Below are 23,283 nucleotides of genomic sequence, written 5' to 3'. Positions count from 1 at the left end.
ATACAAAGGCGATAAAAGCAAAGTACGTGTTTTGGCGTTGATTTTTCTGTCATGATGGTTATGTCAGCTGGTTGTTTTTGTTGGAGGATAAGGACTTTTCAGGAGAGGCTTGCTGATATACTAAGCAGCTTAGGAGCCTTGGTGGAATAAGCACCCTTCACAGCTTGTACTATGCCCCCTCCAGCCCTGTGATTTACAGGTAACTGCAGCAAACTTAACCATCGACCTCTACATATGGCTATCCCCCACCATGGAGCTACTTACAGCTCCAGTCAAGCACCTTCTCAACGTGCTAGAATCCTCAAACTATGGATACAGTGGGGTAAAAACGTCTTACATAAACAGCCAAAACCTGACAACATTACAGCATTAAGAACAATATTTCAGCAGCTTATCGCAATTGAGCAGGCCTTGCTTAAGTCACACAGAGCTGCAACAACAATACTGCTGCTTTATCACCTCATAGAAGCAGTGTTCTGGATGTACTCTTATAAAAAGGTAAGATGAGAATGCATGAGACACTCCATGTAAACAACAATCAAATAAACCAGCAGAGGGTAGGGATTATGCTAGGCTCAATTCTTGACACTTTTGTCTGAAACTATTTGCAACAACAGTTGTTGTTTTCACATTTGCAGATGTTTCATGTGTTTCTACAAGCTGCAATTATGTGATATGATACTTGCAGCCAATGGAATTGCTGCTCCCCCAGAAAAGGATGTCAGAGGTCAGAATCTCACTCAGAGGTAGATGTAAATTACACAGTATTCTACTTAGCTACTGTGATTAGCCATTGTGTTTTACATCTACAGCAATACAGTTCATAAACAGCAGGGACAGAGCATAATGAACAGCTTGTGGCTGCAGTGAAGACTTTAGTCAGAGCAGAATTTGGTATCTGTGTCTCCTCCACAGCAGATTTCTCCTCAGCATGATTGTGAAACGTTTTTACAAAATGGCGGCTCTATAAAGGAACTGTTTCATTTTGATGGACAAGAGAAAAAACTTGTAACTGCTGATGCTTTATGCTTCATACATTATACTGTAATATATAATGTCATGTCATACATTAGCATGTAGTGAAGAGGACAATGTTCAGTGATGGGATCGACTTGTGACACAGCCTTTACTCTTACAGCAACAAATGGCACATGCAGAAACTCCACCCCGAAACACAAACACCAGAGCATTTTTTCGCTGTCTCTTAAAGGCCATTATCCTCATACTGATAAGCTAATGGACCAATAATTGAGCCAAAGGCTCATATATAGTACATCTCATTGGTTCATTCCCCGTTAAATGTGTGATTTAACATTAAGGGGAAAGGACTCGATGTGGCACTGGTTTAAAATGATTAGACCTCTATCACTTACAAGCAAAATACAGGCTTAGTAAAAAAAATCATAACCTCTTGTTGTGTGTGTTACTGACTCATTAATATCTCTCTCTCTCTCTCTCTCTCTCTCTCTCTCTCTCACTCTCTGTGTATGTATGTACGTACGTACGTACGTACGTACGTACGTATGTATGTATGTATATATAAAGCTTTAGCTTTAGCACAACATATAAAATTGCATCAAAACGTAAAAAAAAACAAAAAGAACTTTGTTATGCATGTGTTTTGTTGAGCTGTGTACTTACATTAACCCAAATTTTTCCAGCAATGTTCAAGAGAAATCTGCACTTTATAAAGGGAAGTGGGTGAATGTAACCAAACATAAATGTAAATAAATATATCAAATCATCTATCAACAATCAACATTTCTGTCACGTCACATACATTTATATCAGTAATAGAGGTCATTTAACAATGAAGACAACAACTCTCATGATCCCATCCAACTTCATGAAGTCATCAAACTACCTTTTTTGTTTTAATTATTTTGATAGAAACAAAAATTTCAAACCGTGTTTTCAAAACAGGAAGCTTGACTGCTCATTAACATGTCATTTTCTATCTATATTGATGCAAAAAAACTATATGAAAACTAAAAGCATTAAAATCAATATCTTTTCATTAACATGTAAAATGCATCATTAGATATTAATGAATGTCAACTACAAGGTAATGTTGACATTTCACAAGTGAATTTCATGCCTCTTGTCAGGCAAGAACAGACCAGGCAGGTACACAAACAAGTCAGACAGGATGCATACAAGTCATGAGTGGGCAACCGGAGCACAGTCAGCGTGTGATTAAACGTCCTTGCGTGTGATGCAGCTGTATCCAGTGGATGTTATGGCTGACTTTATCACAGAAGGCTTGCAATGCATTATGGGTGTAATTATGTCTAATAGCTCTAAATGTGAGCAGCGCAGCCATTCACAGATGGGCTTCTTGATGGAACAAAATGGACAAAATCTTACTTAACTACCAAACACATCCGAAATGAAGAATATTTACACCATTATAACTGACATATTAGTATAAAACATAGCCACTTTAGTTACAGAACACTTTTAACATCATGCTTTTCATCTTTGGGAATAAATTAAGCTGGTTCATACTTGACAGGGTTAACATAAAGAATAAGTAGTAAATTGACTGAATCTTTTCAGTGCTGAAGTATTTGATGTGTGCAATTCCATATGAAGACATGGTTCAAACAGCACTAAAGAGTGGGCTGAGACATGACACATCGCTTGTTGAGTCAGCCTATGTCAACAGCCATCACATTTTGTTAAGTTTATTCCAAAACACTGCAAGGTTAAGGTAAGGATACAGACACTCCTTTTTCAAAGCTAGTTTTTTGTAGATTTTTTGCACAATTAATTGAACCACTATGTTGTACGCTAGAGAGCTGAGACAATGTAAACCTTCCTCATAGTCACAGCAGTGGCTTATACAGCAAAGGAAATAAATCATACAGCTAAATATATTCCAACAGTGTGGCTTAGGCCTATGCAGAATACAGATCTAACTCAATTTATCTTACAACCCCATCAGGACAATGAATCAACATGCAGGTCTGGCAACATGAACGTTTCCTGGTGCAAAGCCAAAATGGCTATTTCATGAAGCAGCAGAGCTGAAAGCAGAGCTGGAGGCGACTCATCCAGCACAAAGATACAGAACCACAGCATTATTTTTAGATGACAACAGGAGCACTACGCCACTTCACTGATTATATGTAATGAGTGAGCTCGGTATTGAACCTTGTTTTGTCTCTCTACAGAAATTTTTTTAAAAAAAGGATCACCACAACATTGTGTGATCTTCAAAGGCAAGATAATGATGTAGGTTAACACAACAGATGAATGTGGTCAGAGTGATCTGCAGGCAGCACTCACTGGTTACATAAGCACAGAGAGATAGATATGATTCACAGGCGTCCAACATGGACAGCATTTCTCGCCAGTCACAACGAAAAGCAGTAAGCAGCGATGGACATACACAAGAGAGGGATGTAGTGTAGATAAGATGTGTTGATCACTGCAGTCTCACTTTAGGATTACAATCTTTTAATACTGAACCAATGGTACAAGAACTATTTTGGCCCCCAGTCAATAAAAACTGGTGAGCACAAAATGATGGCCCTGAACTCTCCAGGCCACCACTGACAAAAATACAATACTATGTTATATCAGTACTATCAAAAAATTGGACACAAGTATTTGTACAAACAGAGTGCCAATAAACATCTTGAATCCGTTTTCTCTACTTATATTTTCGTTTCAATCCAAATAGAAGCCATGTTTCTTTCGACCTTGCCTGCCTATGACCCTAATTTTAGGTCACAAACTTCACAAAAAATAAGTAGGCTACTTATAGTGATCTATTCTCTGCTGACATGCAAATTAACACAAATGTGTATTTTCCCATTAACAGGAAGCATATCTTTATGTTATGATTTATTCAATTCAATAGGTTCACTTTTCACTTGTGTATTAAAGAGTTCTATTCTGTTCTCAAATAAGATGCCACATCATATATGAGCATGGCAAGCGTTCACTTATTCTTGATTAACAGGCAGCTCAGCTCGATGTGTATTAGTGAATAGTGTATTCCATTCACAAACATTTGTCACAATCCCAAATCATTTATTCAAAACCCCAAAAATAATGTCCTAAAATTTCAGTCAATCAATACCGTGCCATTTCTTTATGTAATTCAACCATAGCAAATAGCCTGATATTGATATAATGACAGAATATTGCAGTGATGACTTGGACTATGATTTTTTTCATAAATAATCATCAGTAATCATCAACAGAATATAATGACTGCGATGGTAAAGGCAAGTGTTAAAACAAGTGCGGTGGGTTCAACTAAATAACATCATACTCATACTGTAATGCAGCCTTTAAAATCAGGAAAAGACAACACAATATCCAACATCTAAGATGATGTAATGTCTCATATCATGACAACATGAGAAAGACAGAGACAATCTGAACAACATTGTTCAAATCTGTAGTATTTTCATTCTTAAATGTGAATTCTCTCTTTTACTCTGAGGGTGCCTTTACGTTTTACCTGCTTGTAAAACTAACTGCTGGACCATCTGGAGATGTTTTTCTATGGATTTTACCTTTTTTTATTTGTATTTTATTAATTGATGATCAAACTGTTTATGAACATTCTCTATTTATTATAGATTATTTTTCCACTGAGCTCCTCAACATATTTTATTTATTGTATTTCTATCTATTATTTTATTTACTACTCAACTGACATCTTACAGCATGTTTTACTGAAGTATGTGTGCAGGGCAAGCAAACTGCGGAGATGGGATTAATAAAGTTGTCTGGACATAATATATTATTGATAAACTGCCTAGCCCTGTTTTAAGACAGCGCTTTCTCATGTGTTTGACCTGATTTTTGCCTGACATTACATTAAGATGTATACTGAATGAAATGTTACGTATAGCACGCCTTAACGATGATAAAACATTTAGCACCAGGATGATATGAGTCATTCATTCTACACTATTCCATCTATCTGTTACTCACCTTAATGTCACGGTCGTTCAGTCCACTTACTATTAAATCAACTGCCTTATTTCATCAGTCGTGTTTTCGTCGGAAGCTGGTTTGACATTGTGTAAAACAATACAATTGCAAAACGATGCTACAGACGTGAGGAGCGGTGGGTTTACAATGACACACGACTTAAAGGGAATGGGTGTCATTTACACAGTGCAAATCCAATATGAGCTGACGTTAGTGACGAGGTGTAGCGGCAGTTTTACTACCTAACAAGCTAACTGTGGAGATTAGGGTGACAGTTAATGACATTGGGGGTAACAATAGGATAGAAGCGTTATAACATATAAGGCGATGCCAACGCCTCCTGATAGCTCCTAGAGAGCAAGTCGTGTATCTTGTGGCTGTGTCGTCCTTTATTTAAATTTCCAACAAGCTGTCAGGCCTTGACTTGTCCTACATGTTCACCTCAAAGATGCATCATCTCACCTCCACTCTGCTAGCTTTATGGTTTCCTACGTCACTGATGGATTAGCCAGCTAGCTAGCTGCCTGGTTAGCTGCTAACAGTAGCTTCACTGATATGGATAACAAATGCTAACTTGTCACATTTAACAGGCGGTGGCGACATGAGACAACAGTTCAAAACAAACGTTATACATGGTGTTGAGTGGTTTAAATGTCACAGGCGTTGAGTAAGAACATCCTTACCTGCATACATTAGCCGATTAGCCGCTAACGTTCGCAGCGAAGCCAGCTGCTGATGTCGGCCTGGGTGGTGGGTGCCTTCTTCGGTCACTGAGGGAGCAAGGTAAGCGCTGTTTGTCTGAATTCAGCCTTCTTTCTTTAATATTACGGTTTATCATTAGAAACGTTAGACGAGAACGACGGCTAGAAAGGCTCGCTTTCCCGTCTGACAGCTTCGCAGCATAGAAAAGGATGCGAGATGTATGTCCGCCTCTCTGCTCGATGAACGGGTGGCTCGGTCAGTTACAACCTGCCTTCACAACATCCTCTTCATCATCATCTGCAGGGAGTTCCGCATACTCACAGCCCGACCCGACGGAAGCGACAAGCAAGACCAAAGAAATCCACTGCATGCTCCCCACAGGCACTAACATGTGTTCTAGTAGCAGTAGTATTTCTTCATTCAGTTATCAGTCTGGATATTTGCAGTATTTGACGTGTTTTATTGCCTCGCAGGGCCGGCCAAAACTTTTGTGGGGACCAGGAGTATGATGTGCCAGCCCCCCCAAACTGTGCAATTATTCACCACAATTTCTTACAATAAAATGTACCAAAAAGGCTGGCCGTAAGATACTATCACGTATTTAAGATACACGATAATCCTTTCTTACTCCCACAGTCAGGAAATGTGCATTATTATAGCAGCAAAGGGCACAACAGGAATAGAGAGCATCAGTTAAAACAGTATACTTAATGAAATAAAAATATGTAAGTGAAAAAGAACAAAATAAACAATTTAAATAAGAAGCCGAAAACTAGAAAATATTTATATCATTGTACATTTACCAAAAACTAATTAAAATAAATAAAAATACCCCAATTTTGGGAACAGAAAAACAACAAATATGAATTCACAAATTTCAAATTAATTGTGCACTGAAAAGATTGCTTTATATATAAATCCACAGTCAATCTTGATAAAGAGCTTGTATAAAGTCAATATTTGTTTTTATGTTAATTAACAACATTCTACACAGCTCTTCAGCTCTACAGAGAGAGAGAGATGTGTATGTATATATATATACTGTATACATATATATATATATGTGTGTGTGTGTGTGTGTGTATGTATATATACAGTATTTCTAAATGTCTACAGAGTATCATAAACTACAGTGTAGCTTCTGCACATTTTAAATCAATATTGTCCAATTTTTGAATACCACCAAAGCTCCAAATAGTGGCAAGGTGAACATTTTGGGATAAAGGGGTGTATTTTGAAAAAAGTTGAACTCTGTCCACTCATTAGCTTTCAGAAGCCCATTTAAAACTAAAAAAAAAAAAAGCTTGTAAGTTCTTTTTATAATCAAACTACACTTTCTATAGTAAGAAAAAACATTTGTACTTTCTTTAAACACGTGCTGTCCATGTTGGAGGACTCTGAATAAATGGATCTCCATACATTGTATACATCAAAGTCTCTTTACAGGTCACAGTAGTTCTACTGCAGGTATTAAAAACTTGTATGAAATATTGTGTGACTCTAGAAGGAGCTGCTCCTCCAGACTTCTCATTTCTGCTTGTGGCCAGCAGGTCAACGCCACATCAGCTGCTGCCAGCATAACGCACCTGTATCTCTGACAGAGCTGTTGGTGGATGTGTTGCATTGTGGGTAACATAGGTGCCAGGATTTGACAAGGAGGTGGGCACCTCTCTGGCTCTGCTGCATTATTTTGTAAACTTGATTAAAAAAAAAAGTTTGCCATCATCATTGTGTTAACGTCATGGGATTGAGTAGCTTTTAAAAACAGTTTATATTTCTAGTTAATTCATGTCATACTATTTTTGAAAATAGCATGAATATGAATCCTAACATGAATATGTTGTATGTTTTAGCATGTGATACAAATTTGAATGCCCTAACCCAGCACTCACAATTTTAAGTACAAAACAAATGCTATTTTGGTATGTATGTTGTAAAGTTATAGGCCTATACTATACTGTAAATATGATCTTAATGCTTTTGTATATTATCTATAATTATCATGACCTTTTCAAACGGATTCGCTGCTATTTGGTTTTGTAGTTGTGCGCCACATGATTTGGACATCATCCTCTGTGTAAAAACAAACAAACAAGTGACTCTGATTCCAAACATATCAGCACTACAGCGTAGCTTTAATATATACTGTACATACAAAACAGAAGGTCTTCAGGAGTTACAGTATTAAAATAGGTTTGCATTTCTATATACCAATAATGTTTACAGTGCCACCCTTTGAAGACAGGAAGTAAATGAGATCAGGCGACAATAACAGTATGTACAATACATTTAAACTTGACAGCATGTACGGTTGCAAAGAAAGATTTACTGTAAGAGTCAACAACTGATGGTTTTTGCTCATTTGACCAGAGTTCAGCACAACTTTACAAATTGAGGTTGTGATGGAAATTCACCCCAGTATTACAGGGGCTACTATAAACGTAATAGTCAGCGTTTCGCGAGAGATAGCATAAAAGAAGCAGACTTAAATCCAAAAGCAAATCTCCACATTACATTGCAAAGGGACCCAAAAGAAAATCGACTGAAACAATCACTGGTGCGGTTTCAAAACGCTGCACACTCCCACATTAATCTGCTTCCTTTTCATATGATTCATTTGTCAAAAACAAGAAGGATGTAAGAAAATCAATAGCAAAAACGTTTTCAGAGCATCAATAAAAAGTAAATCAGATTTTGACAGGAAAGGCAAAAATGTTTGATACTAAACATGGTCAGAAAATACCAGGGCATCATTGACTTCTGCCTTCATGTGCTCCTTATCAGTGGAAAAGTATACTTCTTCTTTCTTACTTATACTTTCTTATAAGTGTAATTAAGTTAACATTTGACATTTAACTAATGGGAATGAAACTTAAACTGTGTTGTCTCGTATAACTGCACCACACCTGCACCCAGTAGCAGAAACAATTGCACAACTGGAGCCTTACGTCAGGTGTTTTTTGAGCAACTGTTGGGGGAGAGGAAGGAGAACACTGGTTCCTTTTGTTTCAGTGATGATCTTGCAGGCTCAAGAACATACTGCACCAGTGTTAATACAATACAGGATGTGGAAGGAAACCATCCTTTTGTTTGTATTCATTCAACCAACCAATAGGTGGAGCTCCATTTACAGTCTTATATCCTCTGTTGCAAGAGGTCAGTCTCTTAAATCAACCAGTGTTAACCCAGCATCTGTCACTCAGATTAGTCACCACAATGATTTATGTCATTATTAAATAGCAATTACAACCTATGCAGTGAACTCACCAATAGTTTTGTTATGCTTTTTTGTAATTACTGTGTTTTTTTGCTTAATTTGTTAAAGGGGGAGTTCACCACAAATGAAGATTCAGTCATTATTTTACTTACCGTCATGAATATGGAGAGTTGGGTCAGTTCTGAAGTAAACGGAACATTTCTGGAGCTTCACAGCAAAACAGCGTCGAAGTATTCTCTATTACACTTGGAAGTCGATGGGGATTCGTGCTAAACGTAACAGTAGGAAACTGAACAAAAAAAAAAAAAAAAAAAAAAAAAAATATATATATATATATATATATATATATATATATATATATATATATATATATATATATATATATATATATATATATATATATACATGTAAAAAATTGCTCCCAGCAGCTCGTCCAGAATAAAAAAACGTCTTTTCAAATCAATTAGGGATTTCAGTGCTTCTGGAAACTTGGATTACACCAGATGAGCTGTATGAAGCCATTGTCTTTTCGTACAGTAGATTTTTGGTTTTAAAACAAGTCCCCATCTTCTATAGTTGTTTACAATACTGCAACGCTGTTTTGCTGTAAAGCTCAAGAAAAGTGTTTTGAAATATGACACTTTGCCCAAGTTTCCACTGTCATTAAGGTGAGTAGATACTGAATTTTCATTGGGTACATTTATCCTTAAGATTAAGCCTGGGTCTCAAAGACACATGTTTCAGTCCTGTTAAATCAGCAGGGATATAAAACAATAACTCTTTGTCATGGAGGACATTTTAACATGTCACAATAGGAGGAGCACATGTGTCAATGATAAAAGTAATGGCTGCTTTAGCGCCCTGCTACTTTGCATGGTGGTTAACTGTCCACATGGCTTACTGGAATAGTTAAATAGAACAGAGACGTTCTTTTTTTTCCTTTTTCCTTTTTTAAATAATATCATTAACACCTGTGCTTTTCTTACTGTGACAAGTCAAAATGTCTGCTGTGAAGAAAGGCCTGTTTTTAAAAAACATCTGGAGGATCCATAGCAGGTCACTGATTTAAACAAAAACATTATGCAATACAGACATGGTGGTGGATGAAGAGGGAAAAAAGACAAGTCTGACACTGAAAATGTCAAAATACACAAGCCTCATCACAAGAGTATCTTATATGGATCAAATCAAAACTCGTCCTGCTTATTATAATGATTGAGGACACCTGTTTTTGTATTTCTGTGCTTATGTCAAGAATCATGTGACATATTAGCTGTTAAATACAATTTTATTAATTAAAAGCCATTAAGAAATTGTAGCTGAGGGTGGAGAAAAACAAATACAATCATTTATAATGCCTGATTCTAACTGGCACTTAATTTACCATCATTTCAAAAACAAGCTTCAAAGACATGTTGTCAAGTTTTCAGCTCTCTTGAGTATGAAGAGAGAATAAACTTCACACTTGTGAATTTGCAGTGACATTCCTTTATCATCCATTATGCATTTCAAGTTTACACTGCACAGGAAAATGAATGGAAAACACAGCATAAATATAAACATCTAAAAAGTCTGTACTTTTCCTCATCAACCTATGAACTTTTTGTTTCTACTTATTTCCTGTTCTCTGCTCCCTGTTAATAAAGATTTTGGTACAGTTTTTTAGTGAGGATTTCCAGAATTTAACCAGTTAAAGCATTTGGTGTCGAGTAACCCTTCGAGGAAGACACTCGCGAAAAACAGTAGACCTTTAGATTAAGCTCGTTTTCCAGTGAATATTCAGCTGTACACCTTTTTCTCAGTATCATTCATACAGTATATTATCAAAAATAAAAGCCTGTGAAATTCTCTACATCCTGTTCAAACTACACAAATGTTGGTTGTACGTTTCTCTCACCTTTAAAAGTTTGCGTTAATAAACAGAACCAAAATCTGGAAATAACTGTACTGCCTTGTAATGAAATTAATGTATCTCACATGAACATAAAGACGAGTAAGGTGTTAATAGAAGCAATCGTTTCTGTTTTGATTTAAGAATACAACTTTGTCAGAGTGGGATATTATTCATTTGAAAGGAGGCTCACAGAGATGAAGGTTTGACTTTCTTTGTTAAAGAACATTTAATCTTTACATGGAATTTTGAGGACACATAAGTACCACCTATTTCAAGGTACCAGCGCTCTGTGTAAAAAAAATAAAAATAAAAAAAAGGAGGAATAAAAGAAAGAATACGATTTAGTCGCATCACCATTTCCTGTAAATGAGGGCGCAGACTGCCAGTCACCTGCACTGAGGTTTACCTTCTTGTGCGTTAGTATGTGATTGTACAATATTGTGGATACGTTCCATTGGTGCACTCTATACAGTTTTCTTGTGAAAATAAATATACAATTTACATGAACGTTAATGGGCATCTATAAATGACCAAAAGGGTCCCTTAAGCACTTGGAAGAAAACTAATCTAATAGAAATTAAAGAAGCCTCCAGTTTCCAGAGGTCTGCTTCACATTACTTTACCTGAGCGACTACACCAACCTTTTGATTTCTGCACTTATGCCAAAAGGAACACAAACTATTTGTTGCCATATCGCTATGCACAACACCAGCCACATGGCCTACTGTTTTACCCAAACATCAATAAAGTGAACAGCAGATATCGGTCTGCACATGCTTATCCTTTTCCACCTATTGCACAACTGCAAAAATCACTATTTCAACTGAACGAGCAGCTGTAATCCTGATGTTTGAGACAGCCACAGCTAAGACCTGCTCAGAAATGTTGCATTGTAATTCTTAGCGGATGAGTACAGAACTGCACTATGGATCAACATAACTTCAACAAATATTAAATCAGAGATAACTGGCTGAAGAGCCTGATGCTGGTATTTAAAATCGCCACAATCATGTCAGCATCTACACAAAAAGAAAAACAACAAAATCGCTCAAGGAAAACTAGGTGTTCATGTTGCTCCTTATGAACACAAAACCAGTTAGCAGTCTGTTTGAGAGCAAAGGGCAATGATGCTCTCCTCCCACCAGGAAAAAAAAACAACAAAAAAACGCTATAACCAATCCCTGACCAGATGGGCAGAAAGGAGTCAGTGATCCTGCTCAATGCAATGTCTGTCTCAGTCTTCACACAGCCACATCAGGTGACATCAGGTCTGCAGTCACTCATTGACGTCCCAGATTTCTGATAGCAGCGGGGGAAGCTTCTTGTCCTGGAGGCGAAGTGCAAAAACCTGCTCCGAGTGGACGCTACTTAGTGTGCGAAGGCTCACCAGCTTCATCAGCATACGGGGAAACATCAAGTGATCCTGAGGAAACCATTGAAACGAAAATTTTAAAAAATAAACAGTTTTACAGTTTTACAGTTTCTGATAATGGCCTTTCTCATTCACTTTTATGTCACTGTTGTTCTAACCATTCTAACCTCAGCCCTGACCCAATGTTCTTGTTGTGAGGACTATAGCCAGGTCATGCTGACATACTGCCGGTCAAAGAGGTTACCGCTGGGCGCTTACATTTGGTCTCTTTATCATGATGTAAGAGCGCAGTGCGTCCACGTAGGGCTGCTGCAGTCGCTCCACCAGATCATGATCCTGCACATTCGGCCGATCTAAACAGAGTTTACCAAACAAAACACACACCTGTTAATCTCTTTTATTACAGATTATTAGAAATAACTGACAGTGGCGGCTTCAGCTCTAGATACACTTTCACTTTGAGCCCTGCATGCTTAGGATTCACTGCAGGTTGTGTAGTTTATGATTCTGACCTGCAGAAAAGATGTTGATGGCGATGAGCAGGGCGTATTCAGCCTCGTCCAGATGCAGGTCGTTCATTCCTTTTGAGAACTCAAAGATGGGATTAATGAACTCGAACTGAAGCCCTGAGAAGGTGAGAGTAGAGAAAGAGGGAAGGAAGGAAGCATTTCGTCACTTTAAAGAAGGAAATGTATGCAATAATACTTTGTGTGCTTTAGGGTTTACTTACTAGTATTATTATTATTATTATTGTAAACAATGAAGCAAGAGCATCAGATGTTTCTTTCTCTATATAGATTACATATCAATTATACCCCATTTGTGACAACTACAAACTGCATTTATGATTTAAAAATATCGTAGCTGATATCTTATGGTAACTGTCAAGTTGCTACAATAGTTATGGTTTAAATGATGGTTCAGAAAAAAAGGTATTAACACTAAAAAAAATCTTCTCATACCTTTTAGTAAAAAGCACCAAGACAGTTGGAACACATGCAATCATCTTAAATCATAACTAATATTCACATCTTCCATTAAAATTTGACAGGAAGTAATTAGCAAATCCACCTGCTTTGGCAAAATCCTCCTTATTATAGCTGAAATCCTTCAGAAACGTGATGCTATCAATAGCAGGGTTGTACCGCCGAGATGTCTCGAGCAGCATGATCTGAGGAAGAAAAACACATCTTGTTAAGTGTAACATTAACATGCAGCCAAACTAAGACTAGCTGAGCGGAGATATGCAGAGTTTTTGCCACCAGTAATTAGAGAATGTCAACTCTCAGTCATTCTTGCCTACTAAAACTGCAAAAAAAAAAATGACCTTACTGACATATAAGAGTCAATTCTTGTTGTTATAGAAAGTTTGTGTATTTAGTTTACTTGTGACATAATCTAGTAAGTGCTGTTTTCAAGTAAGTTATGTACAGTTCCAGTGCCTGCACTGAGAGCTCAGAAAACCTTTTAAATCTGAAGCTACAGTATCAAGAAAATAAGTACTTATATACTAATAAATCATGACAAACCTCAATGGTAGATGTCTTCAGTAGAGCAATCTGGTCCTCCCTTGTGAGCTCTAGGAAACCAGGAAGCTGCTTAGCAAAATCCACAATCTCCTGGACCGACATGATTGCGAGCTCAGTGAAGTGGGCGAAGCGCTGCTGACGCACTTCTCGATTCTGTAAGTCCTGACTCTGTGGCCACGGCTGTTGGATGCACACACAAATGTATGAAATGGTTAACAAAGAATGAACATCACCTGATGAGTTTATAAATCAGCAAAGCATCAGACACAACATATGCGAAGTTGAACCTGGAGAGCAGAGATGCTCAAATCAAGTCTTTGACCAGACATTGACAGGTGTTTGTGACTCTCAATTTACCTCCACACCTCAGCACAGTAATGATACTTTGTCTCTACAGCAGCTATTTTTCTGATACAGCTGTCATGTCCTGCAAGCATATTGGCCACCCTCACTGAAGCTTTTATTAACGTCCAAATTAATTGTCACAAACAACCAACCGTTTGAAGGTATTCATATTTGGTTTCTTATTCTCGTCGTTTTAAGTAGGCCGACTGAATTCGGCAATAAAATCACATGAAAGGCCCTGAACTGGTCAGAACAACCCAAATCTACAGATCTATCCATTCACAGATGTTCACTTACTGTGACTTTTGGCCGGTCGAGGAACGACCTCTTGTTGCATTGCTTCTGCATGGCCACCAGCTTCTCAATCATCTCCTGCTGCTGTGGATCCAGTGCGACTGCTTCCAGAGGAGGGGTGGGGGTGACCACTGTGGACGAGCGGGCCGTCTCCTCCTCGTGCTGCTTCTTCATCTTCTTCAGTCGGATTTGTTCCTCTGAGAGCACACCTACAGGCCAAAGAGGGATGCACATCTTGACTAACGGTTAATGTTACATTTTATACTCATAATTCATCTGGCGTGCAGACACTCACACTGCTCCAGCATGCCCGCCTCCCGACACTTGCGCAGGCGGCACTGCTGGCACTTGCGGCGCATGTACATGTCCATCTCGCAGCGGCCATTGTTCTTGCAGGAGTATTGGGCACTTTTAATGACGCTGCGTCGAAAGAAGCCCTTGCAGCCCTCACAGCTCAACACATTGTAATGGAAACCAGAGGCCTTGTCACCGCATACACTGCACACCTCATTGCCAAGCATCTTCGGGGCAGGCCCCTTCTTTCTTTTCACGGGCTGACCATCTATACACACAAAAAAAGAGAATACATCAAAATAAAAATGTTCAACAATTTCAGTGAATGAAATTCAGGAGGCGGTAATCTGAATACAGAGGGTTACTAGATGTGTGCTAGAGGCCAGGCCACATCTGCTTGTCTAGCCTCATTAGCATGAGGACAAGATGAGTACTTGTAGGCATCTAATCTCAACTGAGATAAGTCAGAGATGGCTCTATATGCACATAATGTAGGATATACAATGCAAAGAAAAAGATTTAATATTTATAAATTTAACAACCCAGTGAGCATCAGCTGCTGATTTCTAGTTGAAAACTGGGTGACATTCGGTCTGAACGTCTTTGCCCTCTTTTCAACCAGCTAAAATGCAGTGACAAGATCAATGTGTCACAAAACACAAATTGTGTTATTTTGATTATTCGTTAGGTTGAAGGTTTAACGTCTCAAAAAGTCTATGGAAAAAACGTTCACTTTTAAACCAGTTTTGAATGTTTCTTCACAGGTGCCATTTTTTTGAATGTCTTTTCAACAGAAAAAATACTCACTGGAAAAGATATATCAATTCTAGTACACATTACTTCGTCAGCCTTAAAGCACCTCACAATAAGGATACAACATAGTAAAGACACTGAACTACTAGATTATCAGATATACTTGTACAAGCTGATCCAATTTGTGATTCAAACCTTGAATTGTCAGATGTCAGATATGTTCATTCAACTACTGAGTTATTTTCAAGGCTCGAAGTAGTAGCACACTGCATTAAAGTTTAAAAATATTTTATTGACTCCCATTAATATACACAAGGTACAATATCATTTACAGTTTCATTTAAAAAGACCAACAGGGGCGCGCAGGTGGTCGAGTGGTTAGAGCGCATGCCATATATACGCAGCCGACCCCGGTTCGATTCCGGCCGGAGGTCCTTTGCTGCATGTCACATCCCCCTCTCTCTCTCATATTTCCTATCTGTCTACTGCTTAATAAAGGTGTCTATGCCGAAAAAATCTTTAAAAAAAAAAAAGACCAACAGCATAGAGGACAGGTGGATAAGCTAACAAACTAGTGTCTACCTCAGTGAGTAACCATTCTAATGAATTTAAATGGCTGACTAAGATAAAGTTTTACAGAAGCTAAAATAAATATATCTACAAGACCTACAAGACATGTCTATGGTTATGGTGATGTTACCAGAAAAAAAATATTGGTTGGTCTTGAGACAAACCATATATCATATTAAAGCATTTTGCGTTATGATTCCAGATTATTGGGAATGATAATTTTTGCAACAGTTGTTATTTTCACTGAAAAAACTTTAAAAATCATGATGATGTGACATTTGTTTGGGTTCGTACCAAACAAACATATTTTTTTTACATCCTGAGGACAAGATTTGGAAGCCAGAACATCTCACACATTTTAGCTTGATCTTGCTTTAGGCCATGTTGCAATTTTGACTTTGAGTTATTGTCTTAAGCCTTAATCTTGACCACAATCAGCTAAGACTCTCTCAGAATGGTGATGCACACAGCGATGCCTTGTTTTCCCCAGACGATGACTAATGATGACTAAAGCAGCAACATTTACAGAAACTGCACATTGATCTTCCGCACAAGCAATGTGGCACTTCAAAAAGACTGTGTGCCGTTTATTCAAGGATTCAAAGTTAATGTCAGTTCTAGAGAGAAGCGTCGAACTTGTGTACTACAGCCATTTAAAATGCAGTACTTCTCTCTCACCTGTGCTGGCAGATGTGTCACCTGCAGCTGGATCCAGCTTAATGTCACTTGGCTCTATCGCCAGAGGGCTGCTCATGTCAGTCAGTGAAGGGCCGTTGTGAGGGGGGGCAGGGAAGTCATCTGGGTGGGAGAGGTCAGCCAGCGACAGCAGGCCGTCGTGCTTCATTGTGGCGCTTCCACTGCTTTCCTCAACCATGCAGTCCAGCTGCAGCTCAGAGGCCCCGTCAAACACCTTACTCTCATCTGAGGGACGAGACGCAAACACGATCAAAACCACCAGCAAACACCGTGCGACAGTGTGACCACTTTATGTAGTCTATGTATACTATATTTCTGCTCTGTCACTCTTTTGTTAGGATACATTTTAGTGCACTTGTTCAGCACACACCCATGTTCTTTTGAGGTGGACAAAGTAATAAACAGCTTAGAAGGCCCAGGCTGAATACTCAGAGCATTCAAGGAGAAGATTGTTGCCAAACACGTAGCAAAACAAAGACTCAGAGAACTGATCCCTGTCCAGTTTGACTCACACAGTGCACTGATACAGAGATGGTTCCTCTTACCATGACCAACATCTGGGATATCAGTCATAGACAGCGTGGACATCTTCTGCACAGCAGCTTGTCATAACGAAATCAACGTGTACCTGTGCAACAAAAACACAAATCTTACTCATTATGACAGCAATTTCACCAACTTTGTTTCAGTAGGAACGAAAGTATAACCAAAACAAATCCATCAAGCAAAAACCAAAAATTCCCTTTTGCTGAAAGCAGCTGTCACTGTGGTGGACTGTTTATAGTAACCTGATGTAGGCTGTGGACACATTCAAAACAGGGATGTGGTTGTATTGCATCAATGGAAGGGCATTTATGAGCTAGACAGCACAATGTGCTTCTTAGAAAGATCTCAAATATGACAAGTGGAGTCAACTCAGATCCTGTCTGTAAAAAAAAAAAGCGTGAGCAGCAAAGCTAACTGACTGTGAAAGCAGAAATGAAAGTTTGTCATGTGTCACATATGGACGCATTTCAGGAAACTGATTCAGCAGACACACACACACGCATGATTTTCAGCTATTCTTAGCCAGCGTGCGAGAAGAAAAGCCCAGTTTAAAAATGTATGCTGTCTGTCATATGTCCGACAAACAAAAATACAATAAGGCAGCTCTCCTTGTTGATTTGGAACATAGACTAGGTAAGCTTGCCGTCACACTGAACACCTGGATTTTATTGGAGATTAATGCTGTTAGAAGCAAGTTTGGCCTCCAACATGGCGACAGTGTACAAGGTCTGTCCGAGCCTCAAAACTACATATTGTGTCTACACCAGAGTCATTACTTTGTGCAAATAAGTAATTTCATTACTAATTGTATACGCTTTCAATTTATGTTAAAACTGTGTCACAGAGCTTTTGCTGCACCTACCGGAAACCACCTCTGTGTGTTTACAAGACAGCAGCTTATGATGTGTAAAAACAGACAGACCTGACAGACAGGAGGGAAATCTGCCATTCCTTTTACAAAACTCTTCAGATTGAAGACCGCTGACAGACTAGAAATCAGTGGTCCTAAATAAAGTACACTGCAAATGCCCGATCAAAATTTGTTTTGCTGATATTTGTCTATTGCAGTCAGTAAGTTTGGACAGCTTGCCAAGAGTCCCATTCAATTTGAGTACCTGTATGTGTGTGTGTGTGTGTGTGTGTGTGTGTGTGTGTGTGTGTGTGTGTGTTTGCGTGTGTGTGTGTGTAAACAAAGTCTGCATTATGTAACCACTTGTGATGTCACTTTTTTGTCACGAAACTATAGGATATAATTACCCAACACCGCTGCAATCAATGTCAACCCAAAAGCTGATAGCAGGCGCTGAACTGGTAGTGATTTTAAAAAAACTACACGAGAGTCAACACTAGTTTTAGAACAAAAATGTACGAATGCGATTACTCAAGACAGTCACAACAAAAACGAGAGAACGGATGAATGAACAACTGTGATTGCGCTTGACTGTCAGATTATATTCCCTGGATATCAAGGGGAAAACCATCATAAAACAGAAGACATGAAAGAGCCACAACAGCAGTGGAGGAAGTAATTTTCCACAGACAAGCCTCGGAACTTGGAAGCACAGTTAACCTGGAGAGTGGTTATTGTTGCAGCCATCCAAGTTAAAAGCTTTCACACAGGAGGTAATAATGAAGGCTACACTTGTTGGCATAAAGGCACCTGGGTGACTTTTTTTTTCGTCTTTACAATACGGTTGTGACTGTATTCACTTATTGTCGGCAAATATCACTCTAAAGTGAGGCTAAGTATGACTAATGTTTGCCTTTAAATTATCCAGGTCGGCATCAAGAAGCACCGCTGTGCATTTGCCAAAGAAAGAATGCAAGTCTAATGGGATTCTTTCAGTAATAGCCTCAAACTACTTCAACCACTTCCGCTGATTACAAAGCATTTTGCTCTAAATAACAGGGGACGATCCCGAAATGAAAAGAAAAACACTTATGCACAAAGCCCCATTTGACTGAAACTTAACAGCCACTGTGAGTCTGTGACAGTATTGGACTGACCTTACCTCTGGAGCTGATGTCTTATTTATCGCCTATCCATCTCGCTCATGTGAGTCCACAACCACAGTCTGTCGATGTTCCTGCGCTGATGGATGACTTTTCTTGCCCGAGGAGTCTTGAGGATGCCAAAACCCCTGTGGCTTACTGGGCGGAAGTTTTAGTGACTCAATATCTTGAAGCGAGTGAGTAGGAAAGAAGTCCCTTTCTACAAAGCCCAATTGGAGACAGGAGGGAAAACAGATAGAGAGACAGAGGGAGGAGGAGGAGGGAGAGGAGGAGGAGGAGGAGGGAGAGGAGGGTGAATGAGGGAACACAAGAGGTTACTATTGGTCATGTGCATGGCTCTTAAATCCCCACAGGGCTGTGGTGTTCCAGCCTTTTCCACTTGGAGTTTTTAAGCAGCCGATTTGCCTTGAATAGCCTCACACCACAAAGACACCTGCAGACAATCTCATCTTTTCTCCATTTCTTTGAAAATGGAACCATTATTGTCGTCCACCACCTGACATCGCAGTCTATAAGGGCTCCAACCACTGTCACAAAAATGTCACACAGTGTATGAAATTAACATTGAATTACTACATCTAGCTTGAATGTGTCTATCATTTAACTGAAAGATGAAATGAAAGAAAGAAAAAGACTAAGAAAAAGAAAAAGACTAACCTCAACACTCGCATATTGAGTAACAACAAATCAATATGTCAAACTCCACATCAGCACAGCGGATCGGAAGTTGAAGCTTGTTCGACTTGTGTTATACAAGCTCCAACATCTGTTCTTGCACACAATGGGTGTAGTAATCAGAAGGTATCAACTTTTATTGGGTGAATTCACATTCTTTGGTTGTAAAACCTTTCTGCTCAGCCGGTGAACTCATGTCATTTCCACCCCGACCTCTCTGTTCAAGTCCAATGTCCCCCGCATCTTATCAGCTGGCCACCTTTGTCCATGTGCATGTTTTCATAGACTGTTGGAAATTAAATGAAAGCACCAACAAAATCGATAGACAAGCACTGACTAAGGCAATGTGGTTCTGCCTAAAACAGACACAATCACAAATACAGATGCAAACTACAATTAGGCTAATTACAACACATTTAACATCATCGCCTGAGCGTCTGACTTAAAAGACAGGGATGGTTCTTATCTTACACAAATCTCTGATAAGCAGTTGTATAATTCAACTGCATTTGTGATTCAGCGACAGTTTCTCGATGCTGAATTGTTATTAGACAAGATGTTTAAATAGAACTACTGGATTAAGATGATTAAGCAACCAGTGCTAGACCAATTAGTCCATCAAGAGCAAAATCAATCAGACATTATTTAGACATCATTTATTACTCATTTGGTCATCTTCAAGATAGGAAAACTAAAAAATGTTTTAGTTGCAGCTAAAATGACATCATTTGCTGGTTTTCTTTGACAAAATTAGGGATGCACGATATGGATTTTTTTCTATTCATACAGAAAATCGAAAATTACCTGCTTGACGTGGCTGATATGGATAAGATAACTGATAATTTCGCATTTTTGTATTTTAAAAAGAAGTGCATGGCCTTTTGTTTTTAGCACAACAGAGGGTATGAAGTTCTAAGATGTAGAGAGCAGGAATGAATGATTTAATCATCAATAGTGAAAGAATGTGGGGTTTTCCGACAGGCGCTGGTTCGATTCTCCTGGTCTGCATTTTGAAGTATCTTTGGGCAAGATACTGAACCCCAAACTTCTCCTGATGTGCTGGTCGGCAGCTTGCATGGAAGCCGCCGCCATCAGTGTATGAATGTATGCATGAATTACGGCAAGTCGCTTTGGACAAAAGCGTCTGCTAAATTGTAAACGATGAATGATGAATAGCTCTAATAAGATTGTTTGTTTGTCTTGTTTGAAACTCCCTCTTCTGATTCTTTTTTCTCCATGGTTAGCAGATTGCTCACCAAATCTGAATGTGGATACTGCTATCTACCAAGTGTGTAGATGTTGCACTGGTTAAATGCAATAAAGGAATTTGTCTTGATATGATCAGCTCTTTGCATCGGCTTCAAATTCACCAACATCGTTCAATAGTCAATAATATAGATGTTCCAATTTCAGGCACATCAGAAATCAGAAACAATTAGATTCTTTAAATAACTTTAGGTGTGGTCCCATTAACCAGACTGCACTGAGGACTTCAACGAAGCCTAAAAAAACTGTCAGTGACCACGCTGGCGACTTTCAGATTGATTATGAGAAAGCTGTGTTCATAAATGTCTCCAAGTCAGTACACCAGACATGAAAGCAGTCAGCCTGACCGGGTGGGAACTGTTCCTTTCTCAAAATCTCAGGGTGCCAACGGATGTCACGCCCTCCGGTGAAGCGAAATCAGACTGTCATACTCAGCAAGAACTTCAGTGTGAAAGCAAAGAGTCAGTGCTTTTCAGGAGTCACAGACTCCAGAATGGATCAATGTTCCCACCATCACACTGATGGAAGAAGAAGTACAGTCAGTGATTTGGGTGCCTTGCAGATCCACCCAGATGTTTTCACTTCTCCACACCAGAGAACACTGCTCAGGTTAACACTGGGTGGAGCAGTGCTGGGATTTATGTGAGGCCACCAAACTGAGAGAAACGCTGAAAAAGACAGCCGATCGCAGGTGCAACAGATGTCAAGACCTACACAGCCACACAGAGGCAGAATAAGTTAAACCACCGTAGTGGTTGGAACAGACGTGTTTAAGATGTTTTCGGTGAAACCCCTTGTTTAGACACTACAGCTGGACACATTTAGCGAGGTGCAGAACAAGCAGTCACAGCTTGGCATCCTTTGTCAAGCTAATTTAGTTAGCTCAAATGCAATTAGCCTTGGTAGCTAGCTCGTTGGCTGTCAACAAACACTACGTCAGCACCATCAGCGTTGTTTCGTTAGAGTATTTTGAAGCAAAATACGTGAAAACCAAGTCGCAACTTCGAACACATTCGACAAGTTCCGTGTTGACACTGTTCTGTCGTGGTAGTTCAGAGTTGCTGCTAACATTAGCTCAGTAAGTTACTTTACTAGCCTTACTGTCAGTGAACTGGCAGGAAAACAAACGTAGCTAGTTAGCGAGCTACAAAAGCAGCTTGTAAGCACTAGCTAACGTTAACACAATTTAATGAACCAAGCGTAAACTCGTTTGCCTTCAGGCATTGTTAGTTAAAAACAAAGAGATGCTAAAATAGGTGAGATTAGCTTCAAAGTCAATCTAAACAAGGCCAATCTCGTTCGGCTAACACCTCCGCACGCGATGGCAACTCCCTTTAAACAAGTTTAACTAAGACAGCTTTGCTAACTTCACGTTTCGGGAACAACAAAGGGGACAAAAAAGCAAAACGGATTGACTTGCCAGAGACTTCACGAGTTTGAGACTACTTGGGAGTGAGGGTAGGCTACTCCGTCCGTTCTTGGCTGTTGACAGCGGCTTTGACAACCGATGCTAGCGTGTTAGCTCGCTAGCCAGCGTAGTTGCATCATGTGACTGCACGGCGCTGGGAAGCTCCGCTCAGCTCAGGCTGCCGCTGGAGCAGCAGGAGGCAGGAGACATCAGGCTGAGAGCTGCGGCTGCACGGTTTATCCCCAGTGACGACTCTTACAGGCTATATATATATATATATATATATATATATATATATATATATATATATATATATATATATATATATATATATATATGTGTATATATGTATATATATATATGTGTATATATGTATATGTATATATGTATATATATATATATACATATATATATATATATATATATATATATATATATATATATATATATATATATATATATATATATATATATTGTTCATTGTTCATTTGGAAGTGAAAACTTTCCAAAAGAAAATCATATGGCATGTTACATTACCATAACTGACTAAACAAAAGCAAGCAAGGCATTGGTTTTATACTGATTTTTTTCAGGATGTTTGTTTACCTGGTGAGATTATCTTTTGAACAAAACGTCCGAATTGCTGTAATAAATATTCAATGACAAAATGTTATAGAATAGAATAACTTGGAAAATTGTCTCACAAACACAAACATGTCCACTGTATTAAAAACAAAGAAACATCATCGCATC

At 38.8% G+C, this 23,283-nt stretch overlaps 2 protein-coding genes across 33 annotated transcripts in view; both read right to left on the bottom strand.

Annotated features, from left to right (window-relative positions):
• madd (MAP-kinase activating death domain) overlaps positions 1-6,143 on the bottom strand; it is a 56,620-nt gene extending 50,477 nt beyond the window's left edge. For all 27 annotated transcript variants that reach the window (XM_030414236.1, XM_030414250.1, XM_030414240.1 and 24 more), the window contains exon 1: positions 5,640-6,143. The gene's annotated coding sequence lies outside the window, so the exon portion shown is untranslated. The remainder of the gene's footprint in view (positions 1-5,639) is intronic.
• A 4,001-nt stretch (positions 6,144-10,144) lies between these two features.
• nr1h3 (nuclear receptor subfamily 1, group H, member 3) lies at positions 10,145-22,714 on the bottom strand. Of its 6 annotated transcripts, none has more exons than XM_030414638.1 (10): positions 22,543-22,714; positions 17,135-17,250; positions 16,605-16,847; positions 14,605-14,871; positions 14,313-14,518; positions 13,671-13,850; positions 13,213-13,312; positions 12,654-12,767; positions 12,400-12,494; positions 10,145-12,192 (listed from the first exon to the last, which is right to left on the bottom strand). In XM_030414638.1, exons 2-10 carry the CDS (start codon positions 17,208-17,210, stop codon positions 12,046-12,048), a joined length of 1,428 nt encoding a protein of 475 aa, XP_030270498.1. In that variant the 5' UTR covers positions 17,211-17,250; positions 22,543-22,714; the 3' UTR covers positions 10,145-12,045. The 6 variants fall into 6 exon arrangements, with proteins under 6 accessions (XP_030270498.1, XP_030270501.1, XP_030270497.1 ...); XM_030414641.1 differs by having other exon boundaries at positions 17,168-17,250; positions 22,543-22,712; XM_030414637.1 differs by lacking the exon at positions 22,543-22,714 and adding an exon at positions 19,176-19,380.
• Between the last annotated feature and the right edge of the window lie 569 nt (positions 22,715-23,283).

The sequence above is a fragment of the Sparus aurata genome, chromosome 4 (genome assembly GCF_900880675.1).
Source record: "Sparus aurata chromosome 4, fSpaAur1.1, whole genome shotgun sequence".
In the NCBI taxonomy this organism is placed as follows: domain Eukaryota; kingdom Metazoa; phylum Chordata; class Actinopteri; order Spariformes; family Sparidae; genus Sparus; species Sparus aurata.
This window is presented reverse-complemented; position numbering and strand designations above follow the sequence as displayed.